This window comes from Vipera ursinii (assembly GCF_947247035.1).
Source record: "Vipera ursinii genome assembly, chromosome: Z".
In the NCBI taxonomy this organism is placed as follows: domain Eukaryota; kingdom Metazoa; phylum Chordata; class Lepidosauria; order Squamata; family Viperidae; genus Vipera; species Vipera ursinii.
Genome location: NC_139517.1, coordinates 33,960,338 through 33,986,196, shown reverse-complemented (window position 1 = coordinate 33,986,196; position 25,859 = coordinate 33,960,338). Strand labels below are relative to the sequence as shown.

At 42.4% G+C, this 25,859-nt stretch overlaps 1 protein-coding gene across 1 annotated transcript in view; it reads left to right on the top strand.

Annotated features, from left to right (window-relative positions):
- Window positions 1-25,859, top strand: part of GPR179 (G protein-coupled receptor 179) — a gene marked incomplete at its 3' end in the record, with an annotated part of 50,165 nt that overhangs the window by 10,777 nt on the left and 13,529 nt on the right. Inside the window, exons 3-7 of the mRNA XM_083378970.1 lie at window positions 17,775-17,883; window positions 22,465-22,676; window positions 22,841-22,909; window positions 23,951-24,060; window positions 24,864-25,102. Of these exons, the coding sequence (XP_083235096.1) occupies window positions 17,775-17,883; window positions 22,465-22,676; window positions 22,841-22,909; window positions 23,951-24,060; window positions 24,864-25,102 (739 nt within the window). The remainder of the gene's footprint in view (window positions 1-17,774; window positions 17,884-22,464; window positions 22,677-22,840; window positions 22,910-23,950; window positions 24,061-24,863; window positions 25,103-25,859) is intronic.

Genomic DNA, 25,859 nt, shown 5'->3' with positions numbered 1-25,859 from the left:
CAGGTTGTTACATGGTTTTAAGGAGAAACTTGCTAGTGTGAGAAATGAGGGCAATTGTACAGTAATTGGATGAATGCTTGGAATTGCCCTTTTTGGCATTGGAGTGAACACTGGTCATTTCCTGCCCTCTGGCTTTATATTTGTTTCCCAAATTTTCTGGCACAAAGCTGTAAAGATTATAGTAGCACAGGTTTCAGCAATTCTGCACAGGGATGGCATCAACAGCTGGGGCTTTGTTGTTCAGCGGTTGGCTTATTGCCCACACAACTTCCGTGGCTGGTTCTATTTTCAGCTTCCCTTTCTTCATCCTCCTGGAGAAGCCAGGCTTCTTTGTTGCTGACCTACAGTTCTTCTGTATATTATTGCCATCTGTTCTTTACACCTAGGTCGGATACTGTAGTTCTACCCCTTGATTATTTTTGACAATGCTTTTATGAGCAGTAAATAGTGTTTGAATCCTTTTGATTTACACAGATGCATTCCTGATGTGGCCCTTCATGCAATGCTCTTCTAGCTGCTTGCAACACTGGAGGCAATTGTCTTTCCCGGCTATTTCTTGGAAATCTGCATTCATACACAAGAGCCTGAGAAATTTATCAAGGAACTATGAGCAGCTAGGTAAAAAGGCAAATGATTAGGAGCACAGGTGGTGTTAACACCCACTGAGGGAATGAAGACTTTAGAGATTAACTGCTGGCTCTGGAAATGCTGCACTCAAGAGGGCTTTTGATTTCTGTACCATGGTTTACAAGAAGGGCTTCTGGCATCTCCCAAAGATTGGGAAGAATGTGTTTGGAAAACAGCTAGCTCATCTCAGCCATAGATCTTTAAACTAAAACTGGAGGGAGAAGGAGACCAATTTTTAGGACCAAACCCAACGCATGAATCCCAAGACAACAAATCAGACAAAGAAGAAGGAGGTGATGAGAAGCAAGGGACACTCAGGCATACAATAGGAGATGCAGGAAGCAAACACAGGTTCAGTCGTAAAGGGCTCAGATGCCTGTATACTAGCGCTCAAAGTTTGGGGAATAAACAGGGAGAACTTGAGATCCTAGTACATGAGTGCAAGCATAATATTGTAGCTATTACTGAAACTTGGCTAGATGAAATCCATAATTGGAACATACTGCTAAAAGGACATAAATTCTTCAAATGAAACAGACCCAACAAAAGAGGAAAAGGAATTGACTTTATGTAAAGAAGTACTATATCTCTATAGAGAGCAATGAGTGGAAGCTTATCAGAGGGAGATTCAACCTGGAAATAAGGAGGAGGTTCCTGACAATAAGAACAATTAATCAGTGGAGCAGCTTGCCTCCCAGAGTTGTGAGTGCTCCATCACTGAAGGTTTTTAAGAAAAGATTGGACAGCCATTTGTCTGGGATGGTATAAGGACTACTGCCTTGGGAAGGGGGTTGGACTATAAGTCCTCCAATGTCCCTTCCAGCCCTGTGAGTCTATTATTCTATGACTCTTTGCTCCTTCCAAAGAGCAAAGAGCATCTGCTGAGAAGGGGGAAAACAGTGGAGTTCTGATTACATTAAACTACCAGTAGACATTACATAGACCTTTTTTAAATAAAATAATCAGAAAAGGCAAAATCTTGATCCAATATGGACTGTGGCTTAATGCATTTATTTATTTATTTTATTTAAATTTATATACCGCCCTATTCCCGTAGGACTCAGGGCACTTTACAGGGAAAATTAAAAGTTAAAATACATCACATACAATTAAAATAGATTAAAACAAAGATTAAATTAATCCCTGAACTTAACTAAAACCCCATTAATTAAATAATTAAAACCCCTCAGTCTGGGCCAGACAGCATGGGTCCCCAACCCTGGTCCATGGACTGATCCAGGCCGTGGCATGTCAGCAACTGGGCCACACAAACAAGCAAAGTCCCATCCACGGGATGCAGGCAGCACACAAAACCACACCCCCTCCAGTCCGCAGAAAAATCTCTCTCCACATAACCAGTCCCTGGTGCCCAAAAGTTTGGGGACCTCTGGCTTAATGTGTCTTCTGGTCCTTTAAGTATTCAGTATGTATTCAGTAGTAATGTTAGCTTTTCTTTTGGCTATAGTTCTCAGGGGATTAGTATACTCTGCAGCATTAGTGATCCATTTAGGTTTTAGGAAAAGGGGATTTGGCCATCCAACATTTGGTCAGTGTAATGCTTAAATATTCAGCCACGGATGTCCAGAGAAGGAGGAGGGAATCATGCTGAGCCAGCTAGAGAAAGGAAGCAAATAAAGAGTGCTTTACACAAAACTCAAGACACTTGCTCCTAATTTAATCCAATAAGATGATAAGAAGAGATCAAGTAAAGCACAGGGGAAGGGCTAGAATCTCCATCTTAATCTTTTAAACATGCCACAGAAAAAGTCACTGAGACATGAGAAGGCATTTCAGAAATTGGTAGGGTTGCCTTACTGTTTTGATTCTAACAGTCTGAGAATGTTTATTGTGCAGAGCAAAATACCTCACTTCCAGACACAAACTCATTAACTGACTCTAGATACCTCTCACTAATGTTTCCCACAGCATGGAATGCAAACAAAGCATTAATGCATTATTTGTCATATTTGCTGCCCAAATGCTATCACGTTGATGGTCAGCATCAAGGTTATTTACTACTCTCCTTTCTATATTTCTTTACCATTATATTGGATTTAGAGTGAAGAATCCTTCTAACTGAGGCCTACTCTTTGACACTCTGACAGTTTTTGAAAAAGGGGAGCATCTTTTATAAAGACACATGGTCATTATCTATTTTTGCCACAGAATGTTTGCAATACACAAAAGAGGACCACTTGCTACCAAGAGTGATGCACTCTTTGGCTACATGGACATAACTTGCTTTCCTTTATCAATGCTGAAGTAAATTTTTTATCAAACAGTGTGATCACTAGGATGACAACCAGGAAATCTGTTTGTTACCAGTGGGCATGGCAGTTGTAGTTTGTTACCAATGAGCATGCTTGTTGTTGGTGTGAAGTTTGTTGGAACAGCTATGTAAAATGTTGAAGGAAATCTAGAGGTTGGAATGTGTTCCAGGCAGGAGTTGATGTTGAACACAAGGACATACTGGATACCATGGAGAAGTGCCAAGAAGAAGAATGCAGTCTTCTCATTGTATGGAGATGAACTCTTAAGCTGGATGAAATTTTGAGGTGGACATTATCATCTTGGTCTGGCAGCAGAGAAGATACCATTTGAAGTTCTCAGTGGGCTAGGAGAAGCTATTGGGGCAGGATGGCTGAGACATCTTATTGTCTGGCAGGAGACATCTTATTATAGCAATGCGGTGAATTGCTGGAAGATAAGAGTAAAGTCAGGTAAAGTGAAAATATTGAACCCATCTAATTCTACTGTCAAGCTACAAACTCTACTGCCTTTAGAACCACAATGTGCTTCTAACTTGCCAACAGAGAGGGCAAGAAGGGAAGAAAGCTTTGAATCTACATGTGCCCTATATGAGTGTGAGATCCAAAGCTGCTGAAGAATTGTTTTGGTGAAACCAAAGCCTGTTCTCATAATCATTATTAAAAGATCTATTGGACAATGTGACCTGTACTGTCAGAGAGGGGTGGGAAAAGTTTTGTTCTTTTAATTAACTGCTTCCCACCATTTCCTTAAAACTAGCTTCCTGTTGACCCTACCGGTTTGATTCTGCTCAATAAAAGTAATCATGTTTTGCTTGGTTGGGCTTTTCAGCTGGGGGTTGCCACTAAACTAGCTCTCTAAACAAATTAAATTCCATTGAGAGGTCCTGGGCCCCTACATCCCGTTGGGAGCCTCCAGGAGGGTGGTGAAGAATCAGGAGAAGATGCCTGAAGCTGTCTGAAGCCGGCTCAGGATCAATCAGTGGAACTCCAGCTGGAGCTGAAGGCAGCTTCATCAGCCCACTAGCCTCAACCTGACCCAAGCAGCAAGTTGAACAGAGGAAGCCAACCCCAGAGCAGATGGGTGGTGGTGGCAGAATTCAACTGGCCTGAGTTGGAGAGGTGGAAAGAAGAATTGCAGAGAGCTATCGGAGCAGAGTTCCGATCGTACTGCCCCCAGCCTGAAGGAGCCAAGTGGATGGAGTGGTGGAAATGTGAAGCCTCGGAGGGATTGGCACCCAGGAAGTGCTACTTGCCAAAGTGCGGCAGCCAGTCAGTTCAGCAGCCTGAAGGAGAGTCAGTCCCACAGCTGGATTCCAGACCCCAAGGGGGTTCAGCTCCAACCCTGAGGCCAACACCGATCCTTTCAACCCAGCACTTCATAGAGCAGCAGCTGTGATGACAGAGGGACAGTTAGCCTGCTGCCTGGGCTTTCTTCCATGCCAGAACCCAGTCCAGAGTGGAGAGCCTACAGCCCACCACCAGCACCTGCTTTGCGGCTTGAGGGAGTGGGTTGGCAACCCCCACTGAGGCACAGGTATGGAATGCAGCCAGAGAGTACCCAGACCATGGGGCATGGGTGCAGTGGCCTCAAGCTGGCACCAGCACCCAGGCCACCTCCACCTCCACCTCTGAAGGCGGCATTCGATGGGAGCCCAGAAAAGCTGATGTTTTTCCTAAATCAAGTCTGGATTGACACAGAGATGATTATCCTGATGATGTGGCCTGGGTGGATGTCATCGTGGCTAACTTCAACGGGAAGGCAGCAGAGTGGGTGACCATCCTCACAATGAAAGTGCCCCTATTGTAGATGGTAGATCCATACATTTTCCTCTGTGGCCTCAGAGCCCGGTTTGGGGACCCCGTGCAGACCCAGTGGGTAAAGCTGGAAGTCCAGAGCGTCAAGCAGGGAACTAGAACTATATTTGAGTACATTAAAGACTTCAGCAGATTGCAGGGAGGCTGAGGAACTGGCAAGAGCAGCTCCTGATCCAGTACTTTTGAGAGGGGCTGAGCTGCAACCTATTCTATCTGTGTCCAGCCCAAGGGATCCCAAATCAGCTTGGGGACTGGTACCAACTAGTCAACACCATGGACCTGGACCTGGACCTGGCAGTGAACAAGAGCAGTGGAGGTGTTGGCCCATGCCTGATGAAGGTCCAGGAGAAGCGTGCCTTGGGGAGAAAGCAATTGGCAGCAGCAACCCCGATACCTGCAAGGCTGGCTGAGCGTGCGCCCATTATGTGCTTTTGCTGTGGCCAGGAGGGCCACCGAGCTGCAATGTGCCCAGTGCCGACACCCCAGATAGCTCCTGTGACTCCAAAGCCAAAGAAGCCACCCAAGAAGGGAAAGGAGGAGCCATGGGATGCAACTCAGGTCATTGAGGACTCCCCTCCCAAGAGTGGAAGGGATGGAACTCCAACCAAAGAGGAACTACTGATGGTTCTTTATGATAGCAAGAGTGAGGGAGGAAATGACCTGATGGTGAGTGGACCAGTTAACCACTTTGAGTTGGCATGGGCATCAAGGCATCCCCCTCAGGGGTAAGGGGAGTAGTTAAAGCCCTCGTGGATTCAGGTTGCTCTCATTGCCTAGTCAGGCAGTGGTGCAGAAGTTGGGGTTGCATGGGAGGAAGCTTAAAAAACCCATGGAGTTTGAACAGGTTGATGCCTCACTGATAGGCTGCTTCCCATCTGACTGAGCCAGTGCAACTGGAATTAGGGGAGCACCAGAAGAACATTTGCTTCATGGTCACCCCAAAGATGGCAGAGGACATGATCCTGAGCCTACCTTGGCTAGCCAAGTGGGCCCCCTGAATCTATTGGAAGAGGGCTGTGAGGTGGATGATCATGGGGAAGTAGGCCCCGAGCCCCCATGAAAGAAGGAGGAGCACCCCAAGAAGGTAAGGGAGGTGAAGAGAATTCTGAGCACAGCAAGAGTGCATCAGAGGGAGGGGAGGGACTGCAATCTGTCCCAAGGGAGTACTGAGACCTCCTGGAAGCATTCAGCAAGAAAGCAGTGACGTCCTGCCCTCCCATCACCCCACGGACTGTGCCATAGAGATCCTGCTCAGAGCAAAACTCCCAAACCAAAGATGTATTCCAAAGAGATGAAGGAGCTGAGGGAGTACATTGACAAGAACTTAGCAAGGGGGGTTATTCAAGCCACGAAATCTCAAGTCACGGCCCCAGTATCTTTAAAGAAAAGAAAGATGGGTCACTTAGATAGTGTGTGGGTTTTTGTGGAATTAATGGAGTGTGCATGGAAAACATGTACCCCCTCCCCCCCATGAAGGACCTGCTAGGCCACTTAGCCAAGGGGAAGACATTCACAAAACTAGACCTGAGGGAGGCATACTACCAAGTGAGAATTAAAGAAAGTGATGAGTGGAAGACGGCCTTCAATTGCCCCCTGGGGAGTTACCAGTTTAAAGTAATGCCATTTGGACTACAGGGGGTTCCCGTAGTGTTCATGCAACTCATAAACAAGATGCTGCATGAGCATCTTTACAAGGGGGTCTTAGTGTACCTTAATGACATGAGGATGTCTCAGGGATTTACCCTGAGACGATGGATGAACATGTGAAGCTTGTGTGGCAAGTGCTAAAGAAGCTGTTGTATGCTAAGCTGTATGCCAAGCTGTCTAAATACAAATTTCACAAATATAAACTGGACTACTTGGGCTACCGCATGTCATGCAATGGAACAGAAATGGATCCAGGGAAGATGAAATCCATCTTGGAGTGGCAAGCCCCTTGTACCTGCAAGTAGCTGCAAGGTTTTCTGGGGTTTGCACATTTCTACAGGCAATTCATCCCTTCTTTTGCCAAGGTTGCTCTGTCAATCACTGAGTTGTTAAAGACTACGAAGGGGAGGGACAAAAGCCTTGGCTGAATCAGCCCTTGAACTGAACAATGGAATGCCAAGCAGCATTTGAAAAGTTGAAGGAGCTATTCAGTGCTGAGCCAGTGCTAAAGCACCCTAACCCAGAGGAACCTTTCATGATTCAGGCAGATGCCAGTGACATGGCTGGGGGAGCCGTCCTTCAGCACAATGGGGGAGGAACCTGCAGCCATGAGCATACACCTCTCAAAAGCTGAACAAAATGGAGTGGAGACAGGCAGTGTGGCAGAAAGAGGTTTTTGCTGTGCGGTGGGCATTACTAATATGGAGACAATTCCTGGAAGGGAGCAAAGTGTTGGACTGACCATAAAAACTTAGAAGCCTTAAGGACTCCTTGAAAACTTTCTCCAAAACAAGTCAGATGGGTGCAGTATGTCAAAAGATTTGACTCTGAGCTAAAGTACATTTCCGGGGGGGGGGAGGAGAACTTCCTGGCTGATGCCCTGTCCTGCATGCTCCAATACAAAAGAACTTGGCAGGAAGTGGTGAGTTTGGTCATTCCTGATAGCAGCACAAGCAAGGACCAGATGGCAGGAGAAAAAGAGAAGCTCAGCCCGCACCAATGAATTTGCACAGCACTTGAAGCAAGAGCTGCAAACTGATGCATGGTTTGTGGCTCATCAGAGGGAGTTGACCATGTGGGAGAGGTTGGCGTGGAAGGGGGATAAATTGTATGTCCCAGACCACCTGCAACTGCAGGTCCCACAATGCACTCACAATGCTAAGCAAGCAGACCACTTTGGGTTTCTGAAAACACTGCATTTAGCTAGTCATCAGTTCTGGTGGCCAAAGATGAAAAGGACATGGAAAGTTATGTGGGGAGCTGTGCTGTCTGTGTGGCCAGTGAAAGACTACCAGAAAACAGTCCAGGATTATTACAACAGGTGGCTGACCTGACCAGATCCTGGGAGGAGATAGCCATAGACTTTATAGTGGAGCTGCCTGAGAGTGGGGAAACACCATGATCTGGACTGCAATAGACTTGTTTTCCAAGCAAGCCCACTTCATCATCCGTGCTGGTCTTCTCTCAGCCCAGAAGCTAGCGAAGATGTTTTTGCAGCACATCTATTGGCTGCATGGAGCACCTAAGTGCATCATCTCAAATTGTGTGTGTGTGTGTGTGTGTGTGTGTCCAGTTCACTGCTAGGTTTGTTTCTGAAGATGATTGGGTCTTCCCAGGGACTCAGTTCTGCTTTCATCTGAGCACTAATGGATCAGTGGAACGAACTAACACAATAGTGGAACAGTACCTGCATTGCTATGTCAACTATCAACAAATGAACTGGTCAGATCTTTTGCTGTTTGCAGAAATGACGTATAACAATGCAGTGCATAGCAGTATGGTTTCACTCCATTTAAGTTAGCCATGGGGAAGGAGTACGTACACATTCCAGAGTGCCCCCAAGAGACCCCATCCTCAACCACCCTAAGTGACTGGGTGGGTTCTTTCTAAAAGGTTTGGAGCAATGGGAAGAGGGCTTTAACTAAGAGAATCAGAAAAAAACAGGCAGACAAGAAACAAGCTCCCCAGGAGACATTCCCTGTAAAGAGAAAAAGTGTATCTATCTACCAAGTACCTTAAGCTGAAGCAAAGTTGCAAGAAGTTAGGTCTGAAATACATAGGTCCTTTCCCCATAGTGAAAGTAATCAACCCAGTAACTGTAGAGTTAAAACTACCCAAGGTTATTGGGTAAAGTGCTTCCAGTATTCCATTGCAGCTTATTAAAGCCATACAAGGAGACCACTGCTAAGACCAGCTGGTTTGGTAAAATAATTCCACACAAAGTTTCCCCAAAAGCCAGGACTGATAGAAGGCAAAAGTTAGCAAGTGTTGATGTGTATTCTTTTATTTTCTAGGTTCCCTTTCTTTTCTAGGGGGGGGTGGCCTATCAAGTTACAAACCCTAATGCCTTTAGAACTGCAGTGTGCTTCTAACTTGCCAACAGAGGAGGGAGGGAGGGAAGAGAGCTTTGAATCTATAGGTTTCCTATATGAGCATGAGACCTGAAGCTGCTGAAGAATTGTTTTGGCGAAACTAAAGTCTGTTCTCATAATAATTACTAGAAGATGTATTGGATAATGTGGGGTGGGAAAAGTTTTGTTCTTTTAATTAACTGCTTCCCACCATTTCCTTAGAGCTAGCTTCCTGTTGACCCTACCGGTTTGATTCTGCTCAATAAAAGTAATCATTAGAAGTTTGCAAAGGTTCTGATGTTTTGCTTGCTTGGGCTTTTCAGCCAGGAGTTGACATCTACAGTTGGCTAGCCACCAGTTTCCCATGATTACAGGTAAGGTCCTGTTCATGCAGTTTATTTTTAAAAAAAATTCCATTGAGTGAAAACTAAGATTTGTCTGATGGACTATCTGCTCATGTGCTAAGTGGATCATTGGAATTTTGAGTTTGCCCTGAATTGGAGATGGAAACTTGTGTATTTAGAATTATATTGTGGCAGCTGCCAACTCAGGAATTCCATGCCTAGGGAAAGAAATGTTGAATATGAACAGAGGAAAATGGTTGTGCTATAAGGGTAGTTCACATGTATTGTATGCGTTGGGGGGAAGGGCCACTGCTGAATGAGGGTTTGATTGGAATAGACGGTTTGATGCTTACAGTAGTTGGTTGATTGGCTACCTGGCTGGCTGACTGGCTGGTTGGTTGGTTAGATACTGGGCTGGTAGGAGACAGGACGACAGGAGAGAAGGAAGGGAATGGCATCCAGATTATAATGGGCAGGGAAAGATTTGGTGGGAGCATGAGGTAGGCTCACCTCACAGAAGATAAACTTAATGCTTGAAACCAATTCTACCTTAAGGCACCAGTATTCACCTATAATGCCAAGTTATCAGATCCTCAGTGTCCCAGTCTCTGGCTGCTGTTACTTAATGTCAGATTGGTCTATAACAAAGCAATCCTTATCCATAATCTTATTCTGTATAAAGTGGCTGAGCTAGTGGTACAATTGAGACTTGATGCCAAAGAAGGGATTTCCATTCTCAGAGGTGTGCCCACCTGGGTTTTAAATGTAGCATCAATGATGAGTGGGAGGTAGGGGTGGGATAGCCATTGTTATCTGAGAAGACTTAAAGGGCTTCAGAGGCTTTGTGCTACAATTAAGTGGATGTGACATCCTCTGACTGAAGTCAGGCTTTAGGGATCATTTGGGTTTATGTTGCTATATTGACTTCCCTGCTACACAGCAGCATTCTTGCCTGAACTCCTAGCTGGTGGCTGTGGGGTCTCCAAGGCCAATAGTGCCTGGAGATTTAAATTTGCCATCATGTGTCATTGAGTCTGGAGCAGCTCAGGAATTCAAAGTCATGTACTTCCCAAATTCATTGACTGTAAAATTCAACCATGCTGGCAATAAGAAAGGAGTTATGGCAATAGCAATGGAACTTAGATTTATATACCTCTCCATAGGGCTTTACAGCACTCTCTGGGCAGTTTACAAATTGCCCCCAACAATCTGGGTTCTCATTTTACTGATTTGAGAAGGATGAAAGGCTGAGTTAACCTTGAGCTGGTCAGGATCAACCTCCTGCCTATGGGCAGAGTTAGCCTACGATACTGCATTCTAACCACTGCATCACCACAGCTAATGAAGTCTTGCTAACACGCTTTGGTACAAGTGCTTCAGAATTATTAAGGCTTCCTAGAGAAAGTGGTGGGAATTCTGTATTCCCAGATTGTTAAATAGCGGTTTCTTTGGCGTAGGAATGAAAACACGAAGCTGAGTACAAGGTAACTCATAGTTTATTTCGTGCAGAAACTATACTGGGGAAAAGGCTGCAACTAGCCACAATATATAGTCTAGTCTAGGTGGCAGCCAATAGGTTTGAATCAACCATTGCTGCCTGGAGATAGCCAATTGCAGCACAGGAGACTTGTAGTCTGCTGCTCCAGCAACCCACGTGGTATTCTTTAAGGGCCCAGTACATAACACCCCTCCCCTCTTAGACCAGACCATAATAACACCAATTAGTCTCAACAATTGTCAAGACTCATTATCCAAACACACTAAAATAAAAGTGATAATAATAATAAAAGTAAAAAAAAACCAACGTAGGTTACAATGTTATTAAACAACGTCTCAATGAATAGGCTTCAAAAATGGCACTTTTAGATAGTTACATCATAGCACTAGTTTCTGTAGTGTAGTGGCAACAGGAATTACAGCAATATATAGCTCTTTATTTTACAACGTAATCTGCAAGATATGAAGGAGGCTTGTGTGCCCTAGAGGAACGTCTTGGAGTTCCCATCACTTTGTGGTCTACCAGCTTACCCAGTGGGCTGGGTAGACTTGTGTCCCTTTGTGCTCCTGAGTCAAGGGGATTCGATGTACTCTGGCTGGCCTCTCCAGGTTGGCCCACCCCAGAGTCAGACTGTTCGGCAGAGTAGACACAGTGGTTGCTGAAGTTCAGTTGGCTTGCTCCTTCAGGGGACCCATGTTGCACTCCAGGGCTCCCCAGTTCTCCTTCCGGTTCTGCCTCAGTTAAGAAGGAAAAGTCCTGATAGTCCATGTGAGGACTGGCTTGGCTGCAAGTTTGAGGACCTTGGGAGAGACTTATGATGCAGTCCTCACTTAGTGGCCATTCTGGAAACCATTTACTGAGCTGATCAATGTGGCGTCTGACAACTCGCCCTCCCTCCAACCCCACTTTATAGGATAGGGGTCCAGATGCCTTGGTAATTTGACCAGGAACCCACAGATTCCCATGACCATAGTTCCTGGCCCAAACCCAATCGCCCATGTGCAGCCCCCTCGAGGGTTTTGGTCAAGAGGCTTCTGTTGCCACTCTATCTGGATGCAACCTGTCCAGTTTAGTAATCAAACGCCTCCCCCAACGTAGTTCTGCAGGACTTCTGCCTGTAGTAGTGCAGGGCGTAGAATGCTGGCAGAGTAAAACATCTGCCAATCTGTGATGCCAGTCACCTGTGACAATGCGCTTGAGTGCTTCCTTTGTTGTCCTCACCATGCGTTCAGCTTGACCGTTAGAAGATGGATGAAAAGGCGCAGACGTTACATGTCTGATGAGATTAGCTCTAAGGAAGACCTGAAATTCAGCAGCAGTGAATTGGGCCCCATTGTCTGAAACTAAGACATCTGGCAACCCATGTGTGGAAAACAGTTTTCTCAGCACCTGTATGGTCCTAGCAGTAGTCATATTAGGAACTGGAATTACTTCCAGCCATTTTGAGTGGCTATCCACTACTATAAGGAAGAGCTGTCCCTGAAAGGGCCCAGCGTATTCTATGTGAACCCTAGACCAGGGAGTGTGCATTTCCTCCCACCTGTGAATTGGAGCCTGTGGCATTTCAGGCCTAGATTGCTGGCATGTATAATAACCATGGACTTGAGCCTCAATGGCCTTATGAAGGCCAGGCCACCAGAGGTAGCTTCTAGCTAAAGCTTTCATTCTGACAATGCCTGGATGGCCTTCATGTAATGATTGTAAAACCCTGTCTCTTAGGGAAGTGGGAATTATAACTGTTTCTCCATAAAATGCACCCTTTATGGGTGGATAACTTATGCCTCCTGACAAAATAGCTCTGAAATTCTGAGCCTGGATTTTTATCCATCCACCCCGTGTATACCCATGACAACACTCTACTAAGTATATTATCTGTGGCAGTTTCAGCAGCAATGTCCCCTGCATGGAGGGAAAATTCAGGTATGCCCTGTATGGACAATATTCTAGCAGCTGGAGCTGGAACTGGATCCATTAGTGGCAGTGATAGTCTGCTGAGGCCATCAGCATGGCCCATTTCCTGGCCCGGTTTGTGAATTAATTTAAAATTATATGCATATAAAAAATAGACCATCTCAGCATTCTTGGAGATAGTATGTGGGGGGTTTGTTTGTCTGTTGTGAAAAGTCCCAACAGAGGTTTGTGGTCAGTGTATACTGTGAAATCCCTGCCATATAAATAGTCATGGATTTTTTTTATTCCAGCAACGATGGCCAGGGCCTCTTTGTCAATCTGAGCATAGTTGCGCTCAGCAGAGGACAATGTCCTTGAGTAAAATGCTATAGGAACCTGTTTCCCATTTTTTTTCTATGTGACTTAAAACTGCCCCTACCCCATAGGGAGATGCATCACATGCAAGACATATAGACTCTTACTGTGGACTTTTCTGACAATAGTGCTTTTAAGTCCTGGAAACTTTTTTCATGTAAGTTAGTCCATTTCCATGGAGCTTTCTTATCTAGAAGCCTGTGGAGGGGCTCTGCTCTTGCTGTCTTTTTTTTTTTTTTTTTTTATTAAATTTATTATTTAAAAACATTGGACACAGTACCAGCGAGCTGACAAACCTTTTTGTCTACAATGTTTAAATATATATATATATACATGTATATATGTACATCAAAAATACACTTAAATACACTTAGATTACAAATCGGTGAAATACCACAATATTTAAAACAGTGAGCTAGTCTGTAAAACCTAATAGAGACCTTTCTTTTTATCCATCCAAAGATACAATTTGTTCCAAATTCTATAATAGTCTGATTGATCTTTATTCTTTAATTCCAAAGTTAATCTGTCCATTTCAGCGCAATCCCAAATTTTCCTAATAACCTCTTTTTGTCCTGGGATCTCATTCTTTTTCCATTTTTGCGCAAATGATATTCTAGCTGCTGTGATAATATGGATCGTTAAGTATAGCACATCTTTAGGATATTTCTCTTTCGTGATTCCCAACAAGAAAAGTTCTGGACTAAACTCCAGATCTTGTTTCAATATTTCTTTCAGCCAAATCCAAATCATTCTCCAAAATTTTTGTGTTTTACTGCAAGACCACCACGTGTGGAAGTATGTGCCTATCTCTTCAGAACACTTCCAACATTTGGGAGATACTGTTGTGTACATTTTTGCTAAGCGGGCTGGGGGGAGATGCCATCGGTAAAACATTTTAAATAAATTTTCTTTATACGATGAGGCCAGTGTTATCCTTTTATTCCTATCCCAAATTGTTTGCCAAGTATCTAGGTCGATGTTATGTCCTAAATTGTTAGCCCAGATCAACATGGGGTCTTTCACTTGCTCTTCAAACAGCTTATATCCCAAAAGTAATTTATAAAAATTCCTTATTTGTTTAGAGTCCGGTCCCAATAATATTTTGTCCAATGCTGTTTCAGAGGTATATATCCCCCATTCATTTTTATCCTTCCTAAATCTCGATTGGATTTGTAAGTAGGCCCACCAATCGAGTTTTATACCTTGTAATTCTAGTTCATTCCTAAGTTTCAATTCCCCCTCCTCATTCTGCTGTCTTATGAGGTAGAAATGTGTGGTAGAAGTTTAGGAGGCCCAAGAATGCTTGTAGCTCTCCTTTAGATTTTGGCCTAGGAGCCATTTTAATGGCCTTCACTTTAGAATTAGCAGGGTGAATGCCGTTAGCATCAATTCGGAAACCCAGGAGTTCTGTTGAAGAAACCCCAAAACTACACTTGTTCTTTTTTAATTTGAGGCCTGCGTCGCGAAGCCTCTGCAAGTCAGCCCTGAGCCTACTGGCCAACACTTCTGGGGATTCCCCTGCAATAAGAACATCATCAAAATAAGGGCAGACGCCCTGAATACCCTTGAGTGTACGTTCCATGATTCCCTGAAAAATACCCAGAGCAACACTGACTCCAAACTGTAAGCGTTTAACTTTGAAAGCCCCCCTGTGAGTCACAATTGTTTGAGCCACAACTATGGCCTCATCAACCAGCAATTGCTGATAGGCCTGTGCTAAATCAAGTTTAGCAAAAATAGTACCCTCTTGCAAGGAGGCTAACATATGATTGACCACTGGGACCTGATAAGTGTGTTGCTTGACGGCTTTATTTAGAGTGCATTTATAGTCAGCACAAATGCAAACTTCCCCGTTGGCTTTAAGTGGGGTGACTATAGGAGTTTCCCACTCCCCACCATCAACAGGCTGTAACACGCCCTGTTCTACGAACCTATCAATTTCAGAATCAATTTTATGTTTTAAGGCAAAGGGGACCCTACGAGGCTTAACCCTGATTGGAACTACATTGGGATCTAACTTAAATGAGATAGGCGGGCCTGTGTATATGCCTAGGGTTGAATCAAAAACATCCGCATATTCCTCGCATACTGACGCGAGGTCTGCAGTTTGTGTCCGGTTTATGCCAGTAATCTGAATACCTAAGGCATCAAACCAATCAAGTCCAATGAATTCTCTGGCCCCCTACTACTATTACATCCAGGTGCCTCAAAAACTCTTTAAACTTTACCAACAAAGTGGCTTCTCCCATAACTTTAATGTGAGCATTTTGAAAATCCATTAGGATTATATCTGAGGGTCTTAATTTGGCCCAACTGTTACTGCGCCTACACACGAAGTTAAAAGTGTCTTGAGAAATAATTGAAGCTGCAGAGCCAGAGTCCAATTCCATCTTACATGGAACTCCTTGTAGCTATATCATGAGCTTAAGTTTGGGTTTGAGAGGGCGTCGAGCCCCGGTGTGGCATATGCTTCTACAGCTTCTGAAAAAACCCACACTAACTGGACCCTGGGCCCCAGTACCTCTCCTAGTCTGTTCTTCTGACTGGTGTTTGGGTGGCCGGTCTCTCTGGCAGGCTCTGCAAACCACTGCGATGTGGCCTGTCCTTCCACAGCTCTGCACGTGGCTGATCGAAATCTGCAGTTGGTGTGAAAATGGTTGCCGCCGCACCCCTTACATCTCAGTAAGAGAACTGCCTTGTAACTGTCCTCTCGATGCTGGCTGTTTCGGTGTTGCGTGTTGGGCTGCTTTTGGAGTCAGTTGATTTCAGGTTCTTCCTCCTTGGAGACTTCTTCGGTGCATTTGGCGTCCTCATGGTGGACCATTTCTTCAAACTTTGTCGATTTGGTGGGCTGCACTGTTTGAACGACGCCCCTGGCAGCTTTGTCAGCTATCACCTCATCTTGTGCTTCAGAAAATGTTAAATTTGGCCTAGCAAAGAGTCTCTGGTGAAGCGTTCTGTCCTGTAGGCTGCAGACGAGCTGGTCTTGTAGTCACTCTTCTAAATTTGAAAATTTGCAAAGGCATGCGGCCTGCCTCAGGCCTGCTATGAACTCGGAAGCTGATTCACCCGGTTGCTGCACTCTTTGGTCGAACTTGAACCGCCAAACCATTTCAGACATCTTGGGCTGGAAGTGCCCGGTTAGCTTCTTTTTGAGATCTGCGTAGGAGACTGCTTCGATTGGTGTCGGCATGAAAAGGTTCTCAGCCAAATCAAAGGTTGCTGGGCCGCACAAGCAGAGTAGCATTGTGACCTTCAGTCTTCTTCCGCGATCTGATTGGCCCTGAGGTAGTTTTCTACTTGTGATAGATATGATGGCCATTCCTCCAGGTGTTTCACATCGAATTCTCTCAGTTTCCCAACCTTCAACATTCTTTTGCTGGTTCCTGCATTCTTCCGGATCCTGCTTCCAGGCTCAGGGAATGAGTCCACTGAGCACGAGGTCGCTAGTGTAGCTTGCTAGCCAACCTTGAGAGAGGGGAGGGAATGCCTTTTCCCTCCGGCGTGTGCTGCCTTTCCTTCATAGACTTCAACTCTTAATCAGTGAAGCAGGATCCTTTGTCGCCACTGTTAAATAGCGGGTTCTTTGGCGCAGGAATGAGTACAAGGTAACTCATAGTTTATTTTGTGCAGAAACTGTACTGGGGAAAAGGCTGCAACTAGCCACAATATATAGTCTAGCCCCTAGGCAGCAGCCAATAGATTTGAATCAACCATTGTCACCTGGAGATAGCCAATTGCAGCACAGGAGACTTGTAGTCTGGGTTGCTGGAGAGCCGTTAGCTGCTCCAGCAACCCACGTGGTATACTTTAAGAGCCCAGTACTTAACACAGATAATGACTCTTGACACAGTTAATGTGACAATGTGGTGCTAGAACCCTTCAGTAAGGAGATTTAACTGGATTAGTGACTGACTAGCTTGAATATATTGTGGAAATAAGACATATGAGAATGATTTTCTTCTACATTGGTTACTCTCAGGGCCTAAATCTTACTCAAAGTCAAACAGAACTTTCCTCAGACATTTTCCTTGAAAAGAATAATTTTGGTTCAGTATCTGATTCTTCATCTCTTGCTTGATACTGTGTACTATAATGACTCAATGCGCCAATGGACATCATTTCACCAAGGGTCTCTGTCAAAGCTGCCTCTTCACAGTCTTCTAAGTTCATCACTGATAATATTTAGCCACTTTGTCTTCTGTCAATCTTTTTTGTTATTGCCTTTGAAAAGAGTCTTTTCCAATACTTTTGTCTTCACATAACTTGTTTAAAATATTTAAGTTGTACCTTCTTTACTAAGGTTCTCAGAGAGCAGCCATGTCCTTGAGAAAACTGTAAATATATTGCCTTGCAGTCTCTCCATTCAAAGGCAATCTTTGCTTGTGCAATACTATTACCGAATCATAATTTTTATAACTTTGCACAGCATCTTATGACAAGAGTTTTCAAACTTTTGCTAAGGAGGTTGCTAAAACTGTCAATTAAAAAATTCTCATAATACCTTGTTTGCACTAAAGTGAAATTTGTTTTGGCAATGCAGAAGGAAGGCAGGAAGGCAGGAAAGCAGGAAGGCAGGAAGGCAGGAAGGCAGGCAGGCAGGCAGGAAGGAAGGAAGGAAGGAAGGAAGGAAGGAAGGAAGGAAGGAAGGAAGGAAGGAAGGAAGGAAGGAAGGAAGGAAGGAAAATAATGAAATCCAATCAAATTCTCCAGAACCGAAGGGTTCTGCAGAACACAGCCTAAAAATCTCTGGTTTATGATGCCAAAAATTGGGGGGTTTATTCTAAGATTATATATGAAGAAGGAACAAGAAAAATAAATTGGAAGAATACCAGTCAGAAGAACGTAACCATTCAAACCATGAGCATTTCAATAGCTTGTCTTTAATCAAGTTACTTTTGGAGAGTTTGGTGGGGAGAAAGACTATTTTACAAATGTACATTTCTCTTTTCAGTGCATCCCAGATGAAAACCATGGATTTATTCTTGGAAAATATAGTTGTCTTTGCAAGCCAGGTTTCTATGGAGGACAGAGAACTGCCGCCTCCCATCTTTCTTCAATCAGTAAAGGCTGGTCTGGTAAATAGTGACAAAGTACAGCTTTTTGTAATAATATAATAATTTGAGCTACTATTATAAGTTATATAGGCCTGATATATAGCATTTTAGAAAAATAAAATATTAATATTTACCCAAGGGGACCACAGGACAACCCTGTGGAAATGGCAAAATATGGAGAGGAAATGAGGACATGGTAAATAGAAATAAATATGTGGTTGTGTCAATTATATATACTTTGGAATTTTCCTGGAAAAGATAAGTTTGCAAAGAAATTTAAGAGGAAAGGGGCAGGTGTTTATGGGAGATATTTTGGAAAATAGCTTGAAGAAGAAAAAAATAATGAAAAAACGGATATAGCAGTTTCCAAATCCAGACAGTTATGAAAATGGGTTTTTATTCCTAAATACCTGTTTGATTAGAACTTAAGACTACAAATTAGCTGTTCCAGAATCTCTATTGTCCTTAGCGGCTACCTAATGATTTTCTAATATGTTTAAATGTTGAGATATTAATATAATGATTACTGTGAGATTGTATACTTCATATTGTAGTTAGCAACTCTATGGGCTTTTTTTGGCTGTTTCTCATTCAATTTCCTATAACTACATTAATTTCCTGTTCGATCTTCAATGGTCATTGGAAGATACGTCCAGTCTGTTATTAAATATATGTTCAGCAATCTTTCAAAAGACCAATACATCTGACAATATAGAAAGGGCTGCCGGTTAATTTAAATTGGGAAAAATATGTGTCTGGTTCTATCCCAAATGAGCACACTACAGATTTTCTATTGCTTCTGCTAAAACATTCATTTGGGATAAAATCAGAGCACCATTTCTTTCCCAACTTAAATAAAAAAGCAATTTTACCTACTCAAGTGCAATGTAGCATACAGATAATTCTTGACTTATAACCATTCATTTAATGACCATTCAAAGTTACAACACCACTGAAAAACTGACTTATGACCAATTTGGGCTTAAGATGTTTTTCACACTGCTCCACAGTCACATAATCAAAATTCGGGCTGTTATGTATTCAGTTCGGTTAGGCATTGACAAGGCAGAGCGGTGAAACAGCAACAAGTTTATTGTTTAACAACAGAAGCAGCCCTAATGGCTGTTTAACAGCTATATATACACGGATCGCCTCTAGGTGGCACCCAATAGAATCAAAGTAACAATTCCCGCATAAAAACACAGTTAATAGTCCTGGAGAAAAGCAGTCTGGGTTTCAAGCAATACGGCCGTTAAGCAATCATTCAACTTTTTTTTTTTAATTGAAAAGTTTTAAAATACAATTTTCCTTTAAAAATCCCCCCTTCCCCCTCCCTCCTCCCCCCTCCCTACCTCCCCCCCTCCCCCCCCTCCCCCCCCCACTTCCCAGAGCTAAATACAAGGTATATATATAAAAAGCAATCATAAACAATCATATACTAACAATTATAAACTCTAAAATCCATCACTCTCTAGCTTATATAGGATAAAACAAACCTTAATAATATTGAATATCTCTCTAGCTTATATAGGATAAAACAAACCTTAGTAGTATTAAATATATATATAAAAAAATAATAATAATATAGAAAAAGAAACAAAGAAAGAAGACTTATTCAAATATGAAACTTCTTAACCCTATACTTATTCTGGATAAACTCAAACCATTTTCTCCCTTCCATAATATAACGTTCTTGCAAGTAATCTTTCAAATAGGCCGAAATCTTCGCCATTTCAACCAGATCCTTTAAAGTCCACTCTTCTATAGTCGGCAGTTCCTCTTAGCCTTAGCCTTTTTACAAGTCCACCATATATAAAAAATATATTGCATCTTCATCACTGCACCTCCAACTTTTAGGCTAATAATTCAGATACATACTTAACTTTTTAAAATCTAAATACCATCTATAAAACATTTTATAAAAATTCTCTCTTAGATTTCAAACTTGTATAAATTTTACATTCCTCACCCAAATCTTTTCCCACCTCCCACTACTTGGCTGTAAGTACGTTGTGAAAGTTCCATAGACTTCTGCTGATCTTGTTCTTTTTTCTTTTTTGATCGTTTTAAAGCAGCACGCGTCACCCTCTGTTCTCTGGGATCATCCAAAAGTGTTATATCTTGATCTCCTCCAGACCCATTCTCCTCTGTCTGTCCATCTTCAGCCTCTTGATGTTCTCCTTCTCCAGATCCCTTTGCAGCTTCCAAAAGTGTTAATGGGGTTGCTTTTAAAATATTATTGTAAAAATCACGTGCTTGCATCACAGTAACCAGACGGTACCTTTTACCTTCATGCATCACCATCAACCCAGCTGGGATCTCCCATCTGAACCTTATATCTCGTTGCTTAAGCTCTTGCACAAGAAATGTAAAATCCTTCCTTCTCCTTAAAATCTTTGGAGGAATTTCTTTTAGAACCAGAACTTCTTGACCAGCAATCACGACTTTAGTATCATAGGCAGCTCGTATAACTTCATCTCTAATTTCCCTTTTTGCAAAATAAACCACCACATCTCTAGGCAACTTTCTCTGTCTAGCAATCCATGAGTTCACACGAAACACTTTATCCATGCCTCCTTTTATTTCAGATGCTGGCTGGTTCAATACCACTTCGAGAGCCTCAGAAACCAGCTGCTTTAAATCTTCCTTAATATTCTCCTTTAAACCTCTGATTCTAATAGCAAACTGCATCTGGAAATATTGAGACAGACTCGATTCCCTATCCAGTTTGTCTCTTAAATCTTCATTCTCCAATATTTTTGCTTCTAATATAGCATTCTTTTGAGTCAAATCTTCCACTTTTTCCTCCAAAACTTCCACACATTCAGCCACTTTATACACTGAAGACAAAATGTCTACCTTCATCACACTGAACTTCTGTTCCATTCTCTCCTCCATTCTCTCCTCCAACTTCTTCAATTTCTCCTCCATCTGTGCAAATTTATCACCCATTGCTTCCAAAATTACCTGGGCATGTTTTTCCAAAGCATCTCGTAAGTCCTTCGGTGTCAATACATCAGGAGGATGCAACGCCTGTAATGAAGATTGTTGCACCGGAGAAGTTCCAGCACTCCGAAGAGTTTTAGGGGGAGGTTTAGCCGCCATCTTTAACTTTCAATTATGACGCACTTTCACTTTAAGTTTAAAAAAACCATTAAGCTCGAGAGTAAAATAAAATAATCCTCTTCACCTTTTCCTCTTGTACCGCTCTGCCTGCTCTTATTGCTCCATAGTCCTTCCTTCAGGCAGGGGTGGTCGCAGACGCCTGGCTCCGCTCCATAAAGTCAGGAGCAGAGGCGCTGGCCAGCTGGGAGCGACCCAGGCTACGGGGGAGTTCAATCCTTCGGCCGCCCAAGCAACAAGCTCAGGCGGCCCCGGAGAACTCGACCCCTACCTGGGGCCTCACCCCCTCCTCTTCTCCCAAGGAGGGGGCTTCAAATTCGCCCGAACAGCTGATTGGCGCTGTTTCGGGCGAAAATCACACAGCTGAGCCGCGGGCAGCCCGGGAAGGCTGTCTCCGGCGCCGCGGAGCCACCGGAAGTCAGCAATCATTCAACTGATTACAGCAATTAAGGCCAATACATTACACTGGTGCTTGACAATTGGCATGTATTTATGACAGTAGCAGCATCTCAGGGTCATGTGATCACCTTTTGTGACTTTCCGAAAAGCAAAGACAGTAGGGAAGGCAGATTCACTTTACAACCATGTTACTAACTTAACAAGTGCAGTGATTCACTTAACAATTATGCCAGAAAGGTTGTAAATGGGGGAAAACTCACTTAACAACCATTGTATTTGGTCAGACTCTAGTTGCTGAATTAGAACTGCCATGCAGTTTTCTTTGTTCATTTTATTCCTAACATATTTCTAACTTGAACATAGAGCAGATCATGTTTGAGAGATCAAAGGTCTACAAAAGATTATCCAGTGTTGTCGCTGCAAGGGATATAAATTGAACTTTTGGTCCATTTTTTGCACTTGCAGGGATAGACTTTGGGAGATTCCCTAAGAGACAAAAGTCCAGGCCCAAAATAAATGAATGAGATTTGGTCAGTTTGCCATTGGATTTGGGCAGTGACACAATTTCTGGATAGTGGAGATTGTCTCTGTTTGCTTTAAAAAACTAAATGGAAGGCAGGTATGGTCCTCTCCAGACAGTAATAGGAATGTACTCCATATGGTAGTATAAACCATATACTCCATATACTGCATATGGATGGTATATAGATTAATGAGACTTTATCTTAATTTGTTTTGCTAAAAAGTTGCCAAAATTCCACAAATTCTCTAAAACCAGGACAAGGATGTATATTTTTTCTTTTAAACTTGGAATGCGAGTTTTTTTTAATGCGAAAATTAAAAAATAAAAATAATATTCAAGCATGAATTAAGTTTTTGTATATGTACATTTTGGATTGGACACCATTATATCTAATGACCAAGAGAGCAGATGTCTACTCAAAACTTTTCAAATGTTACGCCTTCTCTTTAAATATGAATGTAGAGGAACATTCAGAATGGTGATCAGTAATAGTTATCAACTATTTTAATATATTGTTTTTCTACTCTTTTTCCCACCCCAAGGACAAAGTGCTTCCCAGTATGGAGCAGTGGATTCTGGGAATTTGCTGCAATGCTATCCCTGTTGGGAAGGATGTATGGCTTGCATTGATGGCAAACCATGTCTGATCCAGGAAGATTGGTCTCTACGGGCTATTGTTCTTGCTTTCCAGGCCTTCTGTATGCTGACAGTTTTCTTCAACATGTTAATTTCTTACCGTTATAGGAAGAGCAAGGTACGGGCCATGGTGAGCAGTAGAACATTACCTGGGTTTATAAAATGGCTGTCCTGCTCTCTTACTTGCCATTATTTTTTGCATGTTGAAAATTTGCACCACCTTAGCATCACCAACCTTGATTTCAAAGCACCATCATTTCACATTGATTTCTCTTTTCCCAGAGGATTCGGGCTTCAGGAGTTATTCTTCTGGAGACAATACTGTTTGGTTCACTCCTGCTCTATTTTCCTGTGAGTATCTGGATTGGATCCAAAGGGGCTCAGTTATCTGAGGTACATCAATAGTACTGGGCCACCAAGAAAAATGAATATGGCCTGGTTCACCATCTCAGTGTGAGTTACTCCTGGGAAAGAAAACTAATTTTCAGCGCCCTGACTCACAGGAAGGAGAATTGAAAAGGGTTTAGCAGGTTTAGGCTACGCTGTCAACATACTGCTATCCAAAGGAAAACATGTACTGTATGTTGGGTAAGCTGAGGCAAAGAATGTGCGCTTGAAATGGCAGCCTCTGAGAGTAGAGCCAGAGTCTGATGACACAAAAAGGGAAGCCCCATAACATTGGGCACCATTTTGGAGCCTAAACCAATCTTTGGAGAAATTGCTGTACTTCTTGAACTATCTTTTTAGCATTGGCACACAGTGCTGAGTGCCAGTTTGATGTAATTGCTAAGGCACTGAACTTGAAACTGGGAGATTGTGAGTTCTAGTTCTATCTTAGACACAAAGCCAGCTGAGTGAATTTGGACCAACAAACATTCTCAGCCCTAGGAAAGAAGCAATGGCAACCACTTTGGAAAAATCTTCAAGGAAAACTGAAGGAACTAGTCCAGAAGGTATCAATGACTTGAATACATAAAAAAGTGGTGCAGAAACCATGCATATATGCATAGACTGATGATTATAAACTATGAAAAATACAAATCTTAACATTCATAAATATTATATTTATGAAAAAAATGAGGCTTATTAGAATAATCTGCTTTGTGAGATAGCCCTGAGGCATCTGATTAATCAATAGCTCAAGGACAGAAAGCTGAGTTGGGAAGCTTGAATCATATTTTGCTTTAGTATATAGTTCAGTGCAAACCCAAAGAACTGAATTTATTTAATCAATCATGGTCAATTAACCGAGTATATTGTGCAAAGACAGTCTGTTTCAGACCAAGACCAAATTTAGGTTTCCCTTCTCTTCCTTCCCCCCCAATTCAATGCCCCTTTGAGAAAAGAAACCTTGTCTGTCCATTACTATATTTGCCTTTCCTTCTCATGCAGGTCTTTATCTTGTACTTCAAGCCGAGTATCTTCCGCTGCATTGTCCTGCGATGGGTGCGCATGCTGGGTTTTGCCATTGTTTATGGAACAATCATCCTTAAACTGTATAGGTGAGACTTTTGCATGAAGTTGGATGAAATAGAGGGATTGAACCTTGGACTTTTTTTTTTCTTCCTTAAGTCTGTGATTAGAATGAATACTGGCAGCTGAATCCCTCTTTTGTTCAATCCCTCTAAATCCAGTGATCCATTTAATCCAGTACACTGGCTCCACATTAGTTAGAGAAACGCCAGAAAAAATTCTCATATAAATTATATTATTTGCTTACTCTGATTTGATACCATTTTAACTGTGTTGTTTTTTCCAGGGCCTCCTGGGAACTGTAATTTTCTCTGAAGAAGAAATTATTAACTCAGCTAAAAAATGTATATAAATCCCAATCAGGACCCATTTTTTTGTCTTCTGTCTTGAGCACAATTTTTTTCCTCTCAAGCTTTGCAAACCTTCTGAATGACGTCCAGCATGATTAAATGCTAGCTCTAATACAGTCTTTAAGTTCTTAGTGTCCATTATTTATTTGTTGCAATTTTTAGATTTTTTCCCAGTGTTTATTTTAATTTTGTTTATTAATTTTATTTTCCACTAGAAGGATTCACAATAATCAAAAGACTATTTTTTAAAAAATGAAGATCCAAAATTAAAAAAAACAATTGTTAACAATTAAAGCTAACTTGCAATACCTAAACCAGCAACTAGTAGCAATGCATTGCAGAAACTGTTTAGAGATGTTTGATTCCATAGGTCCCCCAATTTCTTCATGTACTTGAATACTGTAAATCATTCTCATTTTGCAAAGAAACAATGAGGATGGTTCTTCTTTAGATCAGGTCACTTTTGTTTTCTTGTCCCACAGGATATTAAAAGTCTTTCTGTCTCACACGGCTCAGCGAGTCTCTTACATGTCCAGCGGGCGAGTGCTAAAGAAACTGGCATTGATCCTGCTGTTGGTCCTTTGGTTTTTGGCTGCATGGACAGTGGGGATGCTGGAGAATATTGAGAAAAATATACCACTGGTAGTCCGTTCACAGACTCCTAGGGGTCTCCAGTTTTACACCTGTGATCAAGATCGATGGGATTATATGATGGCTGTGGGTGAGGATTTTTGCCATGTGACAGGAAAGGGGAAAGATAGAGTTTTGATCACATGGTTGCAGCTGACATCTGTTTCTTCTATATAAATAATAATTAACCCTGGCTTTTGCTTTGTACAGTCTTTATTGCATATTTTTCTTTTCTTCATCTTACCATTGGCCTTTCACTTTCCTAAACTCATTACCCACTGATTCTGCATTTACTTCTTTTCCTCAGAATAAGCACAATGCCAAAAGTTATAACTAATCATGATATCATTATTGTTTCCTAAGTATCCTCTCACCTTGAATAATTATTCTCTTTCATCTTTCCACATTCATCCTATCTATTCCTTTCGTCTCTTTTCCTTCCATCCTCCATAATGCCTGTTTTGTTTTCAACATTTTGCTTCTATTATTTACTGCAGCAATAAATAGCAATATATGTCCTCTGCTTTGAGTTGCCAATGAGATGATTATGAATAGTTATGCGGCCGCAGACACTAGCGGAAGAATAATTTGTACATACTTCAGTGGTATAGAACTTCAGTTCTAGTATGTGAAACACCATATGATGAGTTAAATGGAAGAATTGTATCTCTGTATACGCAACTGAGTGTTCCTTCTTAGAATTTTGTCAACTCCAACCATTTCAGGTCAGAAATGAGTCAACTGATGGAATGTTGGGAAATGTCTTCCTAGCAGATTTTGAATATGATCCCATATCTGTTTTCCTTCCTTCCTTCCTTCCTTCCTACCTTCCTTCCTTCCTTCCTTCC